This window comes from Salvelinus namaycush, chromosome 5, assembly GCF_016432855.1.
Source record: "Salvelinus namaycush isolate Seneca chromosome 5, SaNama_1.0, whole genome shotgun sequence".
NCBI lineage: Eukaryota > Metazoa > Chordata > Actinopteri > Salmoniformes > Salmonidae > Salvelinus > Salvelinus namaycush.
The window spans coordinates 5,270,253-5,289,419 of record NC_052311.1 but is presented as its reverse complement, the minus strand read 5'-3'; the positions used below and the strand labels follow the sequence as shown (position 1 = coordinate 5,289,419).

General features: G+C 44.2%; 2 protein-coding genes across 4 annotated transcripts in view; both read right to left on the bottom strand.

The window, feature by feature from the left end:
* LOC120048907 (probable E3 ubiquitin-protein ligase MID2) overlaps positions 1-19,167 on the bottom strand; it is a 1,198,409-nt gene that overhangs the window by 141,582 nt on the left and 1,037,660 nt on the right. The window lies entirely within an intron of this gene.
* The window catches only part of LOC120047852 (proton-coupled amino acid transporter 1-like), a 52,441-nt gene that overhangs the window by 29,009 nt on the left and 4,265 nt on the right, over positions 1-19,167 (bottom strand). For 2 of the 3 annotated variants that reach the window (XM_038993406.1, XM_038993404.1), the window contains exons 2-4: positions 2,200-2,297; positions 1,260-1,386; positions 889-979 (exon numbers count right to left, since the gene is read on the bottom strand). In XM_038993406.1, the coding sequence (XP_038849334.1) occupies positions 889-979; positions 1,260-1,386; positions 2,200-2,230 (249 nt within the window). In that variant the 5' untranslated portion in view covers positions 2,231-2,297. Of the gene's footprint in view, positions 1-888; positions 980-1,259; positions 1,387-2,199; positions 2,298-4,304; positions 4,396-19,167 lie in introns of all 3 variants that reach the window. The other variant, XM_038993405.1, reaches the window with a different exon arrangement.

Sequence of the window (19,167 nt, the reverse complement as noted above, 5' to 3'; positions counted from 1 at the left end):
ACCCTTACCACAAGGCCTGCGTTCCTGACAGCCAGAGGTAGGCCTAGCAGCCCTGTACCGATGTTTCCCCTTCTAACCCTAACCCTTACCACAAGGCCTGCGTTCCTGACAGCCAGAGGTAGGCCTAGCAGCCCTGTACCGATGTTTCCCCTTCTAACCCTAACCCTTACCACAAGGCCTGCGTTCCTGACAGCCAGAGGTAGGCCTAGCAGCCCTGTACCGATGTTCCCCTTCTAACCCTAACCCTTACCACAAGGCCTGCGTTCCTGACAGCCAGAGGTAGGCCTAGCAGCCCTGTACCGATGTTTCCCTTCTAACCCTAACCCTTACCACAAGGCCTGCGTTCCTGACAGCCAGAGGTAGGCCTAACAGCCCTGTACTGATGTTCCCCTTCTAACCCTAACCCTTACCACAAGGCCTGCGTTCCTGACAGCCAGAGGTAGGTCTAGCAGCCCTGTACCGATGTTTCCCTTCTAACCCTAACCACAAGGCCTGTGTTCCTGACAGCCAGAGGTAGGCCTAACAGCCCTGTACCGATGTTTCCCCTTCTAACCCTAACCCTTACCAAAAGGCCTGCGTTCCTGACAGCCAGAGGTAGGTCTAGCAGCCCTGTACCGATGTTTCCCTTCTAACCCTAACCCTTACCACAAGGCCTGCGTTCCTGACAGCCAGAGGTAGGCCTAGCAGCCCTGTACCGATGTTTCCCCTTCTAACCCTAACCCTTACCACAAGGCCTGCGTTCCTGACAGCCAGAGGTAGGTCTAGCAGCCCTGTACCGATGTTTCCCCTTCTAACCCTAACCCTTACCACAAGGCCTGCGTTCCTGACAGCCAGAGGTAGGTCTAGCAGCCCTGTACCGATGTTTCCCCTTCTAACCCTAACCCTTACCACAAGGCCTGCGTTCCTGACAGCCAGAGGTAGGCCTAGCAGCCCTGTACCGATGTTCCCCTTCAGGAGGTGGATCAGGGTCTGTAAAAACCTACAACATAACAAAACATGATCAGTGTCAAATCACATCACTCAACACAATACTGGAATCAAACAATTATGAATGCAGGCTCTCTCACACGCTCTCATATAAAATCAGCTCTTTGTATGGGGCCTGAGGAAGGTCTCAGGATGGAAACTGTGCTGCTAGGGACTGACTCTGGATATAAAAAGTGACCGTTTCCATACAATAGAGTTGCACTCTTTGACTTTGTACGACCAAGAGCTGGAATTTAAAAAAATATCTATAAATGTAACATAACCGTACTTACGAAGTCCCTGTTTGGCCTCCAATTCTCTCATACTGAGAATCAGGTCCAGGGGGCAGAGGTGGAGTAGGACAGAGAACATCCTCCTCAGAGGTGCTCGCTGATATCCTGGAGAGAACTGGACCTGGGCCTGCAATACGGGGGACACAAAATCCGTCTACATTAAGTTGCTATGTAACGACAATGTTGTTACACGGGTAGAAGGGAAACTTCAAATAAATACTTAATTCAACTCCCTCAGTCAGAAGAACGTCTTAACTCACTTGTGGTAACATTACTTTATACTGTAGATAGCAGGGTTCTACTACACAGAATCCCCACAGAAGGACCAGAGTTCTAGCCATAAATCGGTCCGTTAGACTAGGCCCTTGGCTTGTTGACACAAACAAAGCAGCGTGTTATTGCTGTTAGCTAATGATCTCATGACGGTCCACAAACAAGACACTTTAGGCTACTTCTCATCTAAAAGAAAAATCCCTGAATGGAAAGTATTGGAATACAGATATCCTGCGTTTGTGGGAAAACATGTGATCCTACTCAAAATCACAGGGTACATGAGTTTCCTGGATATGTTCACTAGGCAACCGCTGTAGGTAGAAATGTCATGAATAGACCTGATCTCATTCCTTCTTCTACATGTCAGAGAATCATGTTAATCCTATTGGGATTCTTTGTCCATATGGTTTGTCCATATTGCCATCTGCACATTCCACAAGGTTGTGCCCTGTTGAACGCAGCCCAGGGCTCATCATTCTAAAGCTTCTCCGAGTAGGACTACTAATCTAGCATCAGGTCTCCTCCTGTCCATATTAACGTATTCCTTAGGATAAAATAAATAAATAAGACTAGATCAGTGCTCCTACTCATATAGAGACACTGATACTAGATGAGCAGTGCTACATTTTATGAATACAGGCCCTGTTCCGGGTTTCAAAATAAATACCGTCTTGACGATTGTCAGTGTTGGAGGTCATGGTTGGTCCGCCGGCGCTGGGTGGATCCTCCTTGCTGCCTTCGTCTCGGATTCCTCCTCCAGAGCCACTGTGGTAAGGACAACGTAAACGGTAGTGAATTCCATGTTATACTAGTTTACCAGATCTCAAAGAATCAGCAGTGTTCATATCTGGAGAAACATAGACCTGCTGGAGTTGAGGCTTGTTCTATGCTATTACTGCACAGTCAGAAATTCTGACAGCAACTAGTTAAGAGTTATTACTGCGCAGTAGTGTCGTCACGATATCAACATTTTAGACTAAAATATAAAGTGTTGGTTCCATTGTTTCATGAGCTGAAATGAAAATATTCCAGAAATGTTCCATATGCACAAAAACCTTCTCGCTCAAATTGTGTGCACACATTTGTTTACATCCCTGTTAGTGAGCATTTCTCCTTTGCCAAGATAATCCATCCACCTGACCGGTGTGGCATATCTAGAAGCTGATTAACCAGCATGATCGTTACACAGGTGCATCTTGTGCTGGGGACAATAAAAGGACACTCTAAAATAAGCAGTTTTGTCCCACAATGCCACAGATGTCTCAAGTTGAGGGAGCGTGCAATTGGCATGCTGACAGCCAGAATGTCCAATAGAGCTGTTGCCAGAATTTAATGTTAATTTCTCTACCATAAGCCGCCTCAAACGTCATTTTAGAGAATTTGGCAGTACGTCCAACCGCACAGCTGCTGAAACTGGGGGTTTGCACAACCAAAGAATTTCTGCACAAACTGTCAGAAACCATCTCAGGGAAGCTCATCTGCGTGCTCGTCACCCTAACCAGGGTCTTGACCTGACTGCAGTTCAGTGTCGTCACCTTTGATGGCCACTGGCACGCTGGAGAAGTGTGGTCTTCACAAATGAATTCCAGGTTTCAACTGTACCGGGCAGATAGCAGACGTCGTGTGGGCGAGCGGTTTGCTGATGTCAACGTTGTTAACAGAGAATCCCATCGGTGGAGTTTTGGTATGGGTCTGGTATAAGCTACGGACAACGAACACAAATGCATTTTATCGATGGTGATTTGAATGCACAGAGATAACGTGACGAGATCCTGAGGCCATTTTTATGCCATTCATCCGCCGCCATCACCTCATGTTTCAGCATGATAATGCACAGCCCCATGTCGCAAGATGCGACACAATTCCTGGAAGCTGAAAATGTCTTAGTTCCTCCATGGCCTGCATACTCACCAGACATGGTCACCCATTGTGCATGTTTGGGATGCTCTGGATCGACGTGTACAACAGCGTGTTCCAGTTCCCCCCCAATATCCAGAAACTTCGCACAGCCATTGAAGGAGTGGGACAACATTTCACAGGTCACAAGCAACAGCCTGATCAACTCTATGTGAAGGAGATGTCACGATGCATGGGGGAAAATGGTGGTGACCCCAGATTCTGACTTTCTTTCTGATCCACACCCATACTTTTTTTTTTAAGGTATCTGTGACCAACAGATGCATATCTGTATTCCCAGTGATATGAAATCTGTACATTAGGGCCTAATGAATTTATTTCAATTGACTGATTTCCTTATATGAACTGTAACTCAGTAAAATCTTTGAAATTGTTGCATGCTGGGTTTTATCTTTTTGTTCAGTGTACTGACGATACGGGTCACGGAAATTCACACTTTTACTCAATGCAACATATTGAATTTATCTTCACACTGGTCAGCGTATAATAGAACCCTGCATAGAATGTCTGATTGGCTCAGTCTACTCAGACTGGTCTGTGCTCTTGGTTATAACAGGCGATGAAATGATACAAATGTATCCACATTGATGACATGACACAAATGTATCCACATTGATAGCTCTGAAAGCCACTCCAATGTAACAAAACAGTCTAAACAGAAGACTCATCAGGGTCTGCATCCCAGATACCATGCAACACTGATGCACTTCATTCTTGTATAATGAAAAGCGATTTACAAATGCAATAAATGATTATTACTATTGTTAGAATTATACTGCCTAATGTGAGTGATATTTGATATTTCAATATTTTAAAATATGCAGATTAGTACAAAAATAATGAAGAACTTCTTACCCTGGTCTTTGGGAGTTGAATGTGGATTAATCAAAAAAAAGGTGGTGTGTCTCTCCAGTCAGATGATGATATTGATGTTATGATGAATATGCTATAAGAGATCACAAAAGGTATCTTCTTTTTACCCTGTAAACATGTCTTTTAATAGTCCAGAAACTAGGCTTCATCATTATCATCTCATTTTGGGTATGAAACTACACCTGATATCCAAAAGCAGATCTGTTCAGTCGAAGATTCCCATCACCAACCACTTTCTCTGTTCACCTACAACCGTTCTCAAAAACCTCTCGTGTGTGTGTGTGAGAACCTTTACAGAAACCATCTCATAGGCCATATCCGGTTTACTTTTGTTCTTACTTTCTCTCTAACCCGAGGAAAGTATTGTAAACCAGATATGGCCTATGAGATGGTTTCTGGGGGTTTGTGTTGTGTAGACTGGAGAGACACAGACACTTTTCAGCATAAGGGTTGTTCCACAAACAGATTGTTTTGCGTCCCTTTGATATTTTAAGTAGAGGCAAGCAGTTCTCTTTGCTGTAAAGCTGCAAGGATGCCCGAGTGAGGGCTGGTGGGGAATGTGGCTGGCTGATTACAGCTGCCACACGTGATATAACCATGAAAGTGAATTGGTTATTATTGGACCGACGCATACAAGAGACTAGAGGCTGTTGCTGAAATCCAACTGACTTTACAAACCAAACTGACTTTAATAACATATTATACCAGGCGCCAGCAGGTTCTTTAGATCTCTAAGGTTGAAAAAGTTGGTAGTATCATACGAAACAGTACTACGGTTTTCTAAAATGTTTGGTATCATGACGTTTTGGTACCGTGATATTACCATTGTAGTGGTTTACCATGCAACACACTACTGCAAATCAGATGCTGACAGTAACTAGTTCAATGATATTACTCAACAGTCAGATGCTGACTGACTCTGCTGAACAACCTTGAAATGACCATCGCTGTTCTGAAAAAGGCAATGAGGCAGGCTACATTCTGTTCCCCTGTTCTGAAAAAAGCAATGAGGCAGGCTACATTCTGTTCCCCTGTTCTGAAAAAAGCAATGAGGCAGGCTACATTCTGTTCCCCTGTTCTGAAAAAGGCAATGAGGCAGGCTACATTCTGTTCCCCTGTTCTGAAAAAGGCAATGAGGCAGGCTACATTCTGTTCCCCTGTTCTGAAAAAGGCAATGAGGCAGGCTACATTCTGTTCCCCTGTTCTGAAAAAAGCAATGAGGCAGGCTACATTCTGTTCCCCTGTTCTGAAAAAAGCAATGAGGCAGGCTACATTCTGTTCCCCTGTTCTGAAAAAGGCAATGAGGCAGGCTACTTTCTGTTCTCCTGTTCTGAAAAAGGCAATGAGGCAGGCTACATTCTGTTCTCCTGTTCTGAAAAAGGCAATGAGGCAGGCTACATTCTGTTCCCCTGTTCTGAAAAAAGCAATGAGGCAGGCTACATTCTGTTCTCCTGTTCTGAAAAAAGCAACGAGGCAGGCTACATTCTGTTCCCCTGTTCTGAAAAAGGCAACGAGGCAGGCTACATTCTGTTCCCCTGTTCTGAAAAAGGCAATGAGGCAGGCTACATTCTGTTCCCCTGTTCTGAAAAAGGCAATGAGGCAGGCTACTTTCTGTTCCCCTGTTCTGAAAAAGGCAATGAGGCAGGCTACATTCTGTTCCCCTGTTCTGAAAAAAGCAATGAGGCAGGCTACATTCTGTTCCCCTGTTCTGAAAAAAGCAATGAGGCAGGCTACATTCTGTTCCCCTGTTCTGAAAAAAGCAATGAGGCAGGCTACATTCTGTTCCCCTGTTCTGAAAAAAGCAATGAGGCAGGCTACATTCTGTTCCCCTGTTCTGAAAAGGCAATGAGGCAGGATACATTCTGTCCTCCTGTTCTGAAAAAGGCAATGAGGCAGGCTACATTCTGTTCTCCTGTTCTGAAAAAAGCAATGAGGCAGGCTACATTCTGTTCCCCTGTTCTGAAAAGGCAATGAGGCAGGCTACATTCTGTTCCCCTGTTCTGAAAAGGCAATGAGGCAGGCTACATTCTGTTCCCCTGTTCTGAAAAAGGCAATGAGGCAGGCTACATTCTGTTCCCCTGTTCTGAAAAAGGCAATGAGGCAGGCTACATTCTGTTCCCCTGTTCTGAAAAAGGCAATGAGGCAGGCTACATTCTGTTCTCCTGTTCTGAAAAGGCAATGAGGCAGGCTACATTCTGTTCTCCTGTTCTGAAAAAGGCAATGAGGCAGGCTACATTCTGTTCTCCTGTTCTGAAAAAGGCAATGAGGCAGGCTACATTCTGTTCTCCTGTTCTGAAAAAAGCAATGAGGCAGGCTACATTCTGTTCTCCTGTTCTGAAAAAGGCAATGAGGCAGGCTACATTCTGTTCTCCTGTTCTGAAAAAGGCAATGAGGCAGGCTACATTCTGTTCTCCTGTTCTGAAAAGGCAATGAGGCAGGCTACATTCTGTTCTCCTGTTCTGAAAAAGCAATGAGGCAGGCTACATTATGTTCCCCTGTTCTGAAAAAGGCAATGAGGCAGGCTACATTCTGTTCTCCTGTTCTGAAAAGGCAATGAGGCAGGCTACATTCTGTTCTCCTGTTCTGAAAAAGGCAATGAGGCAGGCTACATTCTGTTCTCCTGTTCTGAAAAAAGCAATGAGGCAGGCTACATTCTGTTCTCCTGTTCTGAAAAAGGCAATGAGGCAGGCTACATTCTGTTCTCCTGTTCTGAAAAAGGCAATGAGGCAGGCTACATTCTGTTCTCCTGTTCTGAAAAAGGCAATGAGGCAGGCTACATTCTGTTCTCCTGTTCTGAAAAAGGCAATGAGGCAGGCTACATTCTGTTCCCCTGTTCTGAAAAAAGCAATGAGGCAGGCTACATTCTGTTCTCCTGTTCTGAAAAGGCAATGAGGCAGGCTACATTCTGTTCTCCTGTTCTGAAAAGGCAATGAGGCAGGCTACATTCTGTTCTCCTGTTCTGAAAAAGGCAATGAGGCAGGCTACATTCTGTTCTCCTGTTCTGAAAAAAGCAATGAGGCAGGCTACATTCTGTTCTCCTGTTCTGAAAAAGGCAATGAGGCAGGCTACATTCTGTTCTCCTGTTCTGAAAAAGCAATGAGGCAGGCTACATTCTGTTCTCCTGTTCTGAAAAAGGCAATGAGGCAGGCTACATTCTGTTCTCCTGTTCTGAAAAAAGCAATGAAGCAGGCTACATTCTGTTCTCCTGTTCTGAAAAAAGCAATGAGGCAGGCTACTTTCTGTTCTCCTGTTCTGAAAAAGCAATGAGGCAGGCTACATTCTGTTCCCCTGTTCTGAAAAAGGCAATGAGGCAGGCTACATTCTGTTCTCCTGTTCTGAAAAAGGCAATGAGGCAGGCTACATTCTGTTCTCCTGTTCTGAAAAAAGCAATGAGGCAGGCTACATTCTGTTCTCCTGTTCTGAAAAAGCAATGAGGCAGGCTACATTCTGTTCTCCTGTTCTGAAAAAGCAATGAGGCAGGCTACATTCTGTTCTCCTGTTCTGAAAAAGCAATGAGGCAGGCTACATTCTGTTCTCCTGTTCTGAAAAAGCAATGAGGCAGGCTACATTCTGTCCTCCTAAAAAAGTGTGACTTCTGATATTTTGTCATCTCTCTCATGTAACAACATTCCAGGGCTTGGTTTTAACTTCAATTTCTTTGTCAACACATGTAGGCCTATGTACATCTGTACCAATCCATCAGTTCCCTCCCTCAGGGGAGTGGTGGACAGTAAGTTATTAGCAGCACAACGTGCTACCATGTGTGATGAAGAACAACTTAGACAAGTAGTAAAGTGAGTTTAATTGGCTATTAAACCTAATCAATATCTATTATTTTTAGACAATCAAGTATAGTTATTTTTTTTGTTCCTGGTCGGAGGAACATAGAAAATGATCTTGCATTGAAGATACATAGCTAGGAGATGATACCCTTCTTGGCTAGGAGACTATATTCATAGATTCAAACTTTTGACCTCTAACCTGTCGGCGTCATGAAGCAATACAATTCGCTGAATGTTGTCAGTATTTATTTACTTTGTTCCAGGTTGTGATGAAATGCAAATAAGAAAATCACTTCTGACATGGAAAATGCACAGTTCTACAGATGATACAATTTAAACACAGAACTGGACCTTATAGACTCTCAGGTTCAGCTCTGGACTAGGCTCAACATATACACAAAAGTATGTGGACACCCCATCAAATTAGTGGATTCGGTTATTTAAGAAACACCCTTTGCTGACAGTTGCATAAAATCGAGCACACCGCCATGCAATCTCCATAGACAAACATTGTCAGTAGAATGGCCTTACTGAAGAGCTCAGTGACATTCAACGAGGCACTGTCTTATGATGCCACTTTTCCAACGTCTAGGAGAAACAATGGCTCAGCCGCGAAGTGGTAGGCCACACAAGCTCACAGAACAGGACCGCCGAGTGCTGAAGTGCTTAGTGCATAAAAATAGTCTGTCCTCAATTGCGACACTCACTCCCGAGTTCCAAACTGCCTCTGGAAGTAACGTCAGTACAAGAACTGTTCGTCGGGAGCTTCATGAAATGCGTTTCCATGGCCGAGCAGCCGCACACAAGCCTAAGATAACCATGTGCAATGCCAAGCGTCGGCTGGACTGGTGTAAAGCTCGCCGCCATTGGACTCTGGAGCAGTGGTAATGTGTTCTCTGGAGTGATGAATCACACTTCACCATCTGGCAGTCCGACGGACGAATCTGGGTTTAGTGGATGCCAGGAGAATGCTACCTGCACCAATGCATAGTAGTCCCAACTGTAAAGTTTGGTGGAAGAGGAATAATGGTCTGGGGCTGTTTTTCATCGTTTGGGCCCCTTATTTCAAGTGAAGGGAACGCTATAGTATAGAATGACATTCTGGACAATTCTGTGCTTCCAACTTTGTGGCAATAGTTTGGGAAAGGCCCTTTCCTGTTTCAGCATGACAATGCCACTGTGCACAAAGCGAGGCCCATACAGAAATGGTTTGTCGAGATCAGTGTGGAAGAACTTGACTGGCCTGCACAGAGCCCTGACTTCAACCCCATCGAACACCTTTGGGATAAATTGGAACGCCAAATGCGAGCCAGGCCTAATCGCCTAACATCAGTGCCCGACCTCACTAATGCTCTTGTGGCTGAATGGAAGCAAGTCCCCACAGCAATGTTCCAACATCTAGTGGAAATACTTCCCAGAAGAGTGGAAGCTGTTATAGCAGCAAAAGGGGGGGGACCAACTCCATATTAATGTCAATTATTTTGGAATGAGATGTTCAACGAGCAGGTGTATTTGACAGATTTAGGCGAGAGTGAAACCTCTTGCTTCGCCTCTTCTCTGATACTATGCATGCCTACAAGTAACATACGTTTTTCATTAAGAGCTTGAATGGAAACATGCAACAATAACTATCATCTTACAGTTCAAAAGACTACAGCCTGTTTTTGAACATGCAACTCCTGTAATGAAGCCGCTAATAAAACGTCATTTTTAAACATTTACCAAAATGCAATTTGCAGAAAACACCCTTCTTAACCTAATGCGAGCAGTTGTGATAGAGATTAAAATCTCCGTTAATTTTAGAAAGAGGGGGAATATAATAGCAACAGCTAGCATGGGTTGCTAATATGACTAGGATTGAGCCTTTGAAAGAACAGTAAAAAACAGATAAGTAAAATATAAAAGTAACAGATAATTAAAGAGCTTCAGTAAAATAACAACAGTGAGGCTATATACAGGGTATTACGGTACAGAGTCAATGTGGAGGCTATATACAGGGGGTACTGGTACAGAGTCAATGTGGAGGCTATATACAGGGGGTACCGGTACAGAGTCAATGTGGAGGCTATATACAGGGTATTACGGTACAGAGTCAATGTGGAGACTATATACAGGGTATTACGGTACAGAGTCAATGTGGAGGCTATATACAGGGTATTACGGTACAGAGTCAATGTGGAGACTATATACAGGGTATTACGGTACAGAGTCAATGTGGAGGCTATATACAGGGTATTACGGTACAGAGTCAATGTGGAGACTATATACAGGGTATTACGGTACAGAGTCAATGTGGAGGCTATATACAGGTGGTACTGGTACAGAGTCAATGAGGAGGCTATATACAGGGAGTACCGGTACAGAGTCAATGTGGAGGCTATATACAGGGGGTACTGGTACAGAGTCAATGTGGAGGCTATATACAGGGGGTACTGGTACTGTACTGGTACTGAGTCAATGTGGAGGCTATATACAGGGGGTACTGGTACTGTACTGGTACTGAGTCAATGTGGAGGCTATATACAGGGGGTACTGGTACTGTACTGGTACTGAGTCAATGTGGAGGCTATATACAGGGGGTACTGGTACTGTACTGGTACTGAGTCAATGTGGAGGCTATATACAGGGGGTACTGGTACAGAGTCAATGTGGAGACTATATACAGGTGGTACTGGTACAGAGTCAATGTGGAGGCTTTATACAGGTGGTACTGGTACAGAGTCAATGTGGAGGCTTTATACAGGTGGTACTGGTACAGAGTCAATGTGGAGGCTATATACAGGTGGTACTGGTACAGAGTCAATGTGGAGGCTATATACAGGTGGTACTGGTACAGAGTCAATGTGGAGGCTTTATACAGGTGGTACTGGTACAGAGTCAATGTGGAGGCTATATACAGGTGGTACTGGTACAGAGTCAATGTGGAGGCTATATACAGGTGGTACTGGTACAGAGTCAATGTGGAGGCTTTATACAGGTGGTACTGGTACAGAGTCAATGTGGAGGCTTTATACAGGTGGTACTGGTACAGAGTCAATGTGGAGGCTATATACAGGGGGTACTGGTACAGAGTCAATGTGGAGGCTTTATACAGGTGGTACTGGTACAGAGTCAATGTGGAGGCTATATACAGGTGGTACTGGTACAGAGTCAATGTGGAGGCTATATACAGGTGGTACTGGTACAGAGTCAATGTGGAGGCTATATACAGGTGGTACTGGTACAGAGTCAATGTGGAGGCTTTATACAGGTGGTACTGGTACAGAGTCAATGTGGAGGCTATATACAGGGGGTACTGGTACAGAGTCAATGTGGAGGCTATATACAGGTGGTACTGGTACAGAGTCAATGTGGAGGCTATATACAGGGGGTACTGGTACAGAGTCAATGTGGAGGCTATATACAGGGGGTACTGGTACAGAGTCAATGTGGAGGCTATATACAGGTGGTACTGGTACAGAGTCAATGTGGAGGCTATATACAGGTGGTACCGGTACAGAGTCAATGTGGAGGCTATATACAGGGGGTACCGGTACAGAGTCAATGTGGAGGCTATATACAGGGGGTACCGGTACAGAGTCAATGTGGAGGCTATATACAGGTGGTACTGGTACAGAGTCAATGTGGAGGCTATATACAGGTGGTACTGGTACAGAGTCAATGTGGAGGCTATATACAGGTGGTACTGGTACAGAGTCAATGTGGAGGCTTTATACAGGTGGTACTGGTACAGAGTCAATGTGGAGGCTATATACAGGGGGTACTGGTACAGAGTCAATGTGGAGGCTATATACAGGTGGTACTGGTACAGAGTCAATGTGGAGGCTATATACAGGGGGTACTGGTACAGAGTCAATGTGGAGGCTATATACAGGGGGTACTGGTACAGAGTCAATGTGGAGGCTATATACAGGTGGTACTGGTACAGAGTCAATGTGGAGGCTATATACAGGTGGTACCGGTACAGAGTCAATGTGGAGGCTATATACAGGGGGTACCGGTACAGAGTCAATGTGGAGGCTATATACAGGTGGTACCGGTACAGAGTCAATGTGGAGGCTATATACAGGTGGTACTGGTACAGAGACAATGTGGAGGCTATATACAGGGGGTACTGGTACAGAGTCAATGTGGAGGCTATATACAGGTGGTACTGGTACAGAGACAATGTGGAGGCTATATACAGGTGGTACTGGTACAGAGACAATGTGGAGGCTATATACAGGTGGTACTGAGTACAGAGTCAATGTGGAGGCTATATACAGGTGGTACTGAGTACTGTACTGGTACAGAGTCAATGTGGAGGCTATATACAGGTGGTACTGGTACAGAGTCAATGTGGAGACTATATACAGGTGGTACTGGTACAGAGTCAATGTGGAGACTATATACAGGTGGTACTGGTACAGAGTCAATGTGGAGACTATATACAGGTGGTACTGGTACAGAGTCAATGTGGAGGCTATATACAGGTGGTACTGGTACAGAGACAATGTGGAGGCTATATACAGGTGGTACTGGTACAGAGACAATGTGGAGGCTATATACAGGTGGTACTGGTACAGAGACAATGTGGAGGCTATATACAGGGGGTACTGGTACAGAGTCAATGTGGAGGCTATATACAGGGGGTACTGGTACAGAGTCAATGTGGAGGCTATATACAGGTGGTACTGGTACAGAGTCAATGTGGAGGCTATATACAGGTGGTACTGGTACAGAGTCAATGTGGAGGCTATATACAGGTGGTACTGGTACAGAGTCAATGTGGAGGCTATATACAGGGGGTACCGGTACAGAGTCAATGTGGAGGCTATATACAGGTGGTACTGGTACAGTCAATGTGGAGGCTATATACAGGTGGTACTGGTACAGAGTCAATGTGGAGGCTATATACAGGTGGTACTGGTACAGAGTCAATGTGGAGGCTATATACAGGTGGTACTGGTACAGAGTCAATGTGGAGGCTATATACAGGTGGTACCGGTACAGAGTCAATGTGGAGGCTATATACAGGGGGTACCGGTACAGAGTCAATGTGGAGGCTATATACAGGGGGTACCGGTACAGAGTCAATGTGGAGGCTATATACAGGGGGTACTGGTACAGAGTCAATGTGGAGGCTATATACAGGTGGTACTGGTACAGAGTCAATGTGGAGGCTATATACAGGGGGTACCGGTACAGAGTCAATGTGGAGGCTATATACAGGTGGTACTGGTACAGAGTCAATGTGGAGGTTATATACAGGGGGTACTGGTACAGAGTCAATGTGGAGGCTATATACAGGGGGTACCGGTACAGAGTCAATGTGGAGGCTATATACAGGGGGTACCGGTACAGAGTCAATGTGGAGGCTATATACAGGGGGTACCGGTACAGAGTCAATGTGGAGGCTATATACAGGTGGTACTGGTACAGTCAATGAGCGGGAGCACCGGTTAGTCAAGGTAATATGTACAGTTGAAGTCAGAAGTTTACATACACCTTAGCCAAATACATTTAAACTCAGTTTCACAATTCCTGACATTTAATCCTAGTAAAAAATTCCCTGTTTTAGGTCAGTTAGGATCACCACTTTATTTTAAGAATGTGAAATGTCAGAATAATAGGAGAGAATGATTTATTTCAGCTTTTATTTATTTCATCACATTCCCAGTGGGTCAGAAGTTAACGTACTCAATTAGTATTTGGTAGCATTGCCTTTACATTGTTTAACTTGGGTCAAACGTGTCGGGTAGCCTCCCACAATAAGTTGGGTGAATTTTGGCCCATTCCTCCCGACAGAGCTGGTGTAACCGAGTCAGGTTTGTAGGCACACGCTTTTTCAGTTCTGCCCACAAATTTTCCATAGGATTGAGGTCAGGGCTTTGTGATGACCACTCCAATACCTTGACTTTGTTGTCCTTATGCCATTTTGCCACAACTTTGGAAGTATGCTTGGGGTCATTGTCCATTTGCAACCAAGCGTCAACTTCCTGACTGATGCCTTGAGATTTTGCTTCAATGTATCCACATAATTTTCCATCCTCATGATGCCATCAATTTTGTGAAGTGCACCAGGCCCTCCTGCAGCAAAGCACCCCCACAACATGATGCTGCCACCCCCGTGCTTCACGGTTGGGATAGTGTTCTTTGGCTTGCAAGCCTCCTCCTTTTTCCTCCAAACATAACGATGGTCATTATGGCCAAACAGTTCTATTTTTGTTTCATCAGACCAGAGGACATTTCTCCAAAAGTACAATCTTTGTCCCCATGTGCAGTTGCAAACCGTAGTCTGGCTTTTTTATGGCGGTTTTGGAGCAGTGGCTTCTTCCTTGCTAAGCGGCCTTTCAAGTTTTGTCAATATAGGACTCGTTTTACTGTGGACATAGATACTTTTGTACCCGTTTCCTCCAGCATCTTCACAAGGTCCTTTGCTGTTGTTCTGGGATTGATTTGGACTTTTCGCACCAAAGTACGTTCATCTCAAGGAGACAGAACGCGTCTCATTCCTGAGCGGTATGAAGGCTACGTGGTTCCATGGTGTTTATACTTGCGTACTATTGTTTGTACAGATGAACGTGGTACCTTCAGGCATTTGGAAATTGCTCCCAAGGATGAACCAGACTTGTGGTGGTCTACAATTATTTTTCTGAGGTCTTGGCTGATTTTCTTTTGATTTTCCCATGATGTCAAGCAAAGAGGCAATGAGTTTGAAGGTAGGCCTTGAAATACATCCACAGGTACACCTCCAATTGACTCAAATGATGTCAATTAGCCTATCAGAAGCTTCTAAAGCCATGACATAATTTTCTGAAATTTTCCAAGCTGTTTAAAGGCACGGTCAAATTAGTGTATTTAAACTTCTGACCCACTGGAATTGTGATACAGTGAATTATAAGTGGAATAATCTGTCTGTAAACAATGTTTGGAACAATGACTTGTGTCATGCACAAAGTAGATGTCCAAACCTACTTGCCAAAACTATAGTTTGTTAACAAGAAATTTGTGGAGTGGCTGAAAAACGAGTTTTAATGACTCCAACCTAAGTGTATTTAAACTTCCGACTTCAACTGTAGGTAGAATTAAAGTGACTATGCAAAGATAATAAAACAGAGAGTAGCAGTAGCGTAAAGAGGGGGGAATGCAAATAGTCTGGGTAGCCATTTGATTAGCTGTTCAGGAGTCTTATGGCCTGGGGGGGGGGTAGAAGCTGTTAAGAAGTCTTTTTGACCTAGACTTGGCGCTCCGGTACTGTAGCTGTGCGGTAGCAGAGAGAACAGTCTATGACTACAGTGGCTGGAGACTGACAATTGTAGGGCCTTCCTCCAATTAAGAAATAAAAATAGCTCCTTTTAAATTGTGGCCACCAAAGTTTAAATCACGATTCCATTTAGAATTGTTATTTGTTGCGCTATGACTGGGCTTACAAAAGCAGGTTTCACTACTGTAGCCTACAGACTTTCTGAAGAGCTACTTTCACGCTGTCTGACAGGTGGAAGACTATTCCTCTCCTCTAACTAGTCTCTGTATGCCGTCTGACAGGTGATTTTACTCTAACTAGTCTCTGTCTGACAGGTGATATTACTCTAACTAGTCTCTGTCTGACAGGTGATATTACTCTAACTAGTCTCTGTATGCCGTCTGACAGGTGATTTTACTCTAACGAGTCTCTGTATGCTGTCTGACAGGTGACTTTACTCCAACTAGTCTCTGTCTGACAGGTGATTTTACTCCAACTTAGTCTCTGTCTGACAGGTGATATTACTCCAACTAGTCTCTGTCTGACAGGTGATTTTACTCTGGAACTCTACTCCACAAGAAATTGTCAGGTTGATGTTTATTGTAATAACTCTTGCCCTGGAAGCAGAACTTGCCCTGGAAGCAGAACTTGCCCTGGAAGCAGAACTTGCCCTGGAAGCAGAACTTGCCCTGGAAGCAGAACGGTTTCTTCTAGATGTGCCAACTGCAAAGCAAAAATGGTCTAAATTGTAAAAACTCTTGAAATTATATTTTTGGTCTTAATTTAAGGTTAGGCATTACAGTTAGCAGTGTAGTTCATATAAAATCTGATTGTATGACAACTCTGCAGAGCTGCCTCCAAGGCAAGACTCATGACAATAACAGACAATCTGCGTTTTGTTCATGGTGATGGAGAATGCCAACTCAGGTGCTGCTCCAGAATCTCCCAAATGTGTTCAGCTAGGTTGAGAGTAGAGCTGGATGAAATGGCCTAATAATATATTTTAGTTTTCCTAATTTATAGGCGATTTACAATATATACAGTATGTCTTTTTTGTATGTTGTTTTCTCTAAATAAGCTTTGTTGGTCAAATATAATGCATTTCAAACAGTCAGCGATAATCTAATGAAGTTATACCTAGGCTAAATATAAACCTTCCACAACCATAAGACCCACTAATAATTTAATTATTTTATTGAAATAGTTTAACCTGCTTTTTTGCAATAATTACTGATCTGACTTTCAAATCTGTCTATGAAAATGTCACTTTTGTTATAAATTTAACCAGAGTCATGCATAATTCACATTCAATAATAATTAGTAACTTCTTATAGCAGGCATTAAAGAAAATGAACACAGATCTCAAACAATCTCTCAAACACAAACCCCCGTTCTAGTAAGTTGCCAGCTAATCTTTATATTTCAAGTTTAACCAACTTGGATCTATTTGCTAGTTAACAAGGCTGAACAGTTGAATTATGGCCACCTTTCTGTCCATCTCAGACTGTTTGAACAGTATGCTAGACTGTCCACTTTGTTCAGATGTTGAAATCAAGTGGCCTACCACATTTCTCAGAATGTGAACGAGTAGACAAATCCTTATATAACTGTGTTTTATGCTTATTGCACATTTATAAAAATAGACTAGAGAGCTAGTATAACAGTCGTTGGCTAAAATGCTGCTAGAGGTACGTGGTACCTCAATGCTGTGCACGACAAACTGAGGATTCATTTTCCACAATCAATGTTCATTCATACTCCCGTTGTAGTAGTGTTTGCTCTGCACGTAATTTGAGGAGTTGAGACATAAAAAGGCTATCAGTAGAAAAGGTCAACTTCTCCATTACAGTAAAATTATTTCTCAAGGGTGGGACAAAAAATAAAAATAACTAATGTAAAATGTATACAGGTTCAGAACCTTTTTGAAACATCACAGTTGAAAAATATAAATCAAAACTGGATGGTCTTCAGAGATAAAATGGGAGGGGTTGAGGGAGGCTGAATGAATGGGCCTAAAAACAAACAAAAGATAACTATTGTAAAATAGACTGTGTCCTTAAAAAAATGTATATAGTATGTATAAGCTGGAAGTAGAAGCCTAAGAGTTGTTGACCATTAGTTTACTCCAATTAGGGGAGGGGTGGTTAGGGGAAAATAGTAAAGGAAAATAAATCAATAAAAAATAGATATATTTATCTGAGGGATTGGAAATGATGCAGACAATTACATTGATAGAAGCCACAATCTGCAATATTAAAGCTGACCTACCCCTAAAAAAATAGTTTTTTAAGTATCAATGCATTTCGGTGTCCATATGATCAATTCAGTTGGACTAAACCTCAAATGCAAATAGCAAGTTGAAACTGCATGTCAGAGAGGAAGAAGTGATCTTTCATCTTTGAAGCTAAGGGCCCTGGGATTAAACACTTCCCTCTGCAACTGGATCCTGGACTTCCTGACGGGCCACCCTCAGATGGTGAGGGTAGGATAGAGCTCCATTTTTATGGAATGGTCTGCCTACCCATGTGAGAGACGCAGACTCGGTTTCTACCTTTAAGTCTTTATTGAAGACTCATCTCTTCAGTATGTCATATGATTGAGTGTAGTCTGGCCCAGGAGTGTGAAGGTGAACGCAAAGGCTCTGGAGCAACGAACCGACCTTGCGGTCTCTGCCTGGCTGGTTCCCCTCTCTCCACTGGGATTCTCTGCCTCTAACCCTATTACAGGGGCTGAGTCACTGGCTTACTGGTGCTCTTCCATGCCGTCCCTAGGAGGGGTGCGCCACTTGAGTGGGTTGAGTCACTGACGTGATCTTCCTGTCTGGGTTGGCGCCCCCCCTTGGGTTGTGCCGTGGCGGAGATCTTTGTGGGCTACACTCGGCCTTGTCTCAGGATGGTAAGTTCGTGGTTGAAGGTATCCCTCTAGTGGTGTGGGGGCTGTGCTTTGGCAAAGTGGGTGGGGTTATATCCTGCCTGTTTGGCCCTGTCCGGGGATATCATCGGATGGGGCCACAGTGTCTCCTGACCGCTCCTGTCTCAGCCTCCAGTATTTATGCTGCATTAGTTTATGTGTCGGGGGGCTAAGGTCAGTCTGTTATATCTGGAGTACTTCTCCTGTCTTACTCGGTGTCCTCTGTGAATTTAAGTACGCTCTCTCTTTCTCGGAGGACCTGAGCCCAAGGACCATGCCTCAGGACGACCTGACATGATGACTCCTTGCTGTCCCCAGTCCACCTGGCCGTGCTGCTGCTCCAGTTTCAACTGTTCTGCCTGCGGCTATGGAACCTTGACCTGTTCACCGGACGTGCTACCTGTCCCAGACCTGCTGTTTTCAACTCTCAACTTTTTGGCCTTTCTAGGGAGTTTTTCCTAGCCACCGTGCTTCTACACCTGCATTGCTTGCTGTTTGGGGTTTAAGGCTGGGTTTCTGTACAGTACTTTGAGATATCAGCTGATGTAAGAAGGGCTATATAAATACATTTGATTTGATTTAGGCAACACGCTGACCCTCATCACAGGGGACCCCTCAGGGGTGTGTGCTTAGTCCCCTCCTGTACTCCCTGTTCACCCACGACTGCGTGGCCACACACACACACACGACTCCAACACCATCATTAAGTTTGCAGAAGACATGATGGTGGTAGGCCTGATCACCGATGACGAGACAGCCTACAGGGAGGTGGTCAGCGACCTGGCAGTGTGGTGCCAGGACAACCTATCCCTTAACAAGAATACCTAAGAGTGAATTAAACTATTTTGAAAACGCAATTAACTGGAATGATCTCTTGTCCTATACAGACGTGGAAGCTGATAGTCTGGATTGTGGATAGAAAAACCTG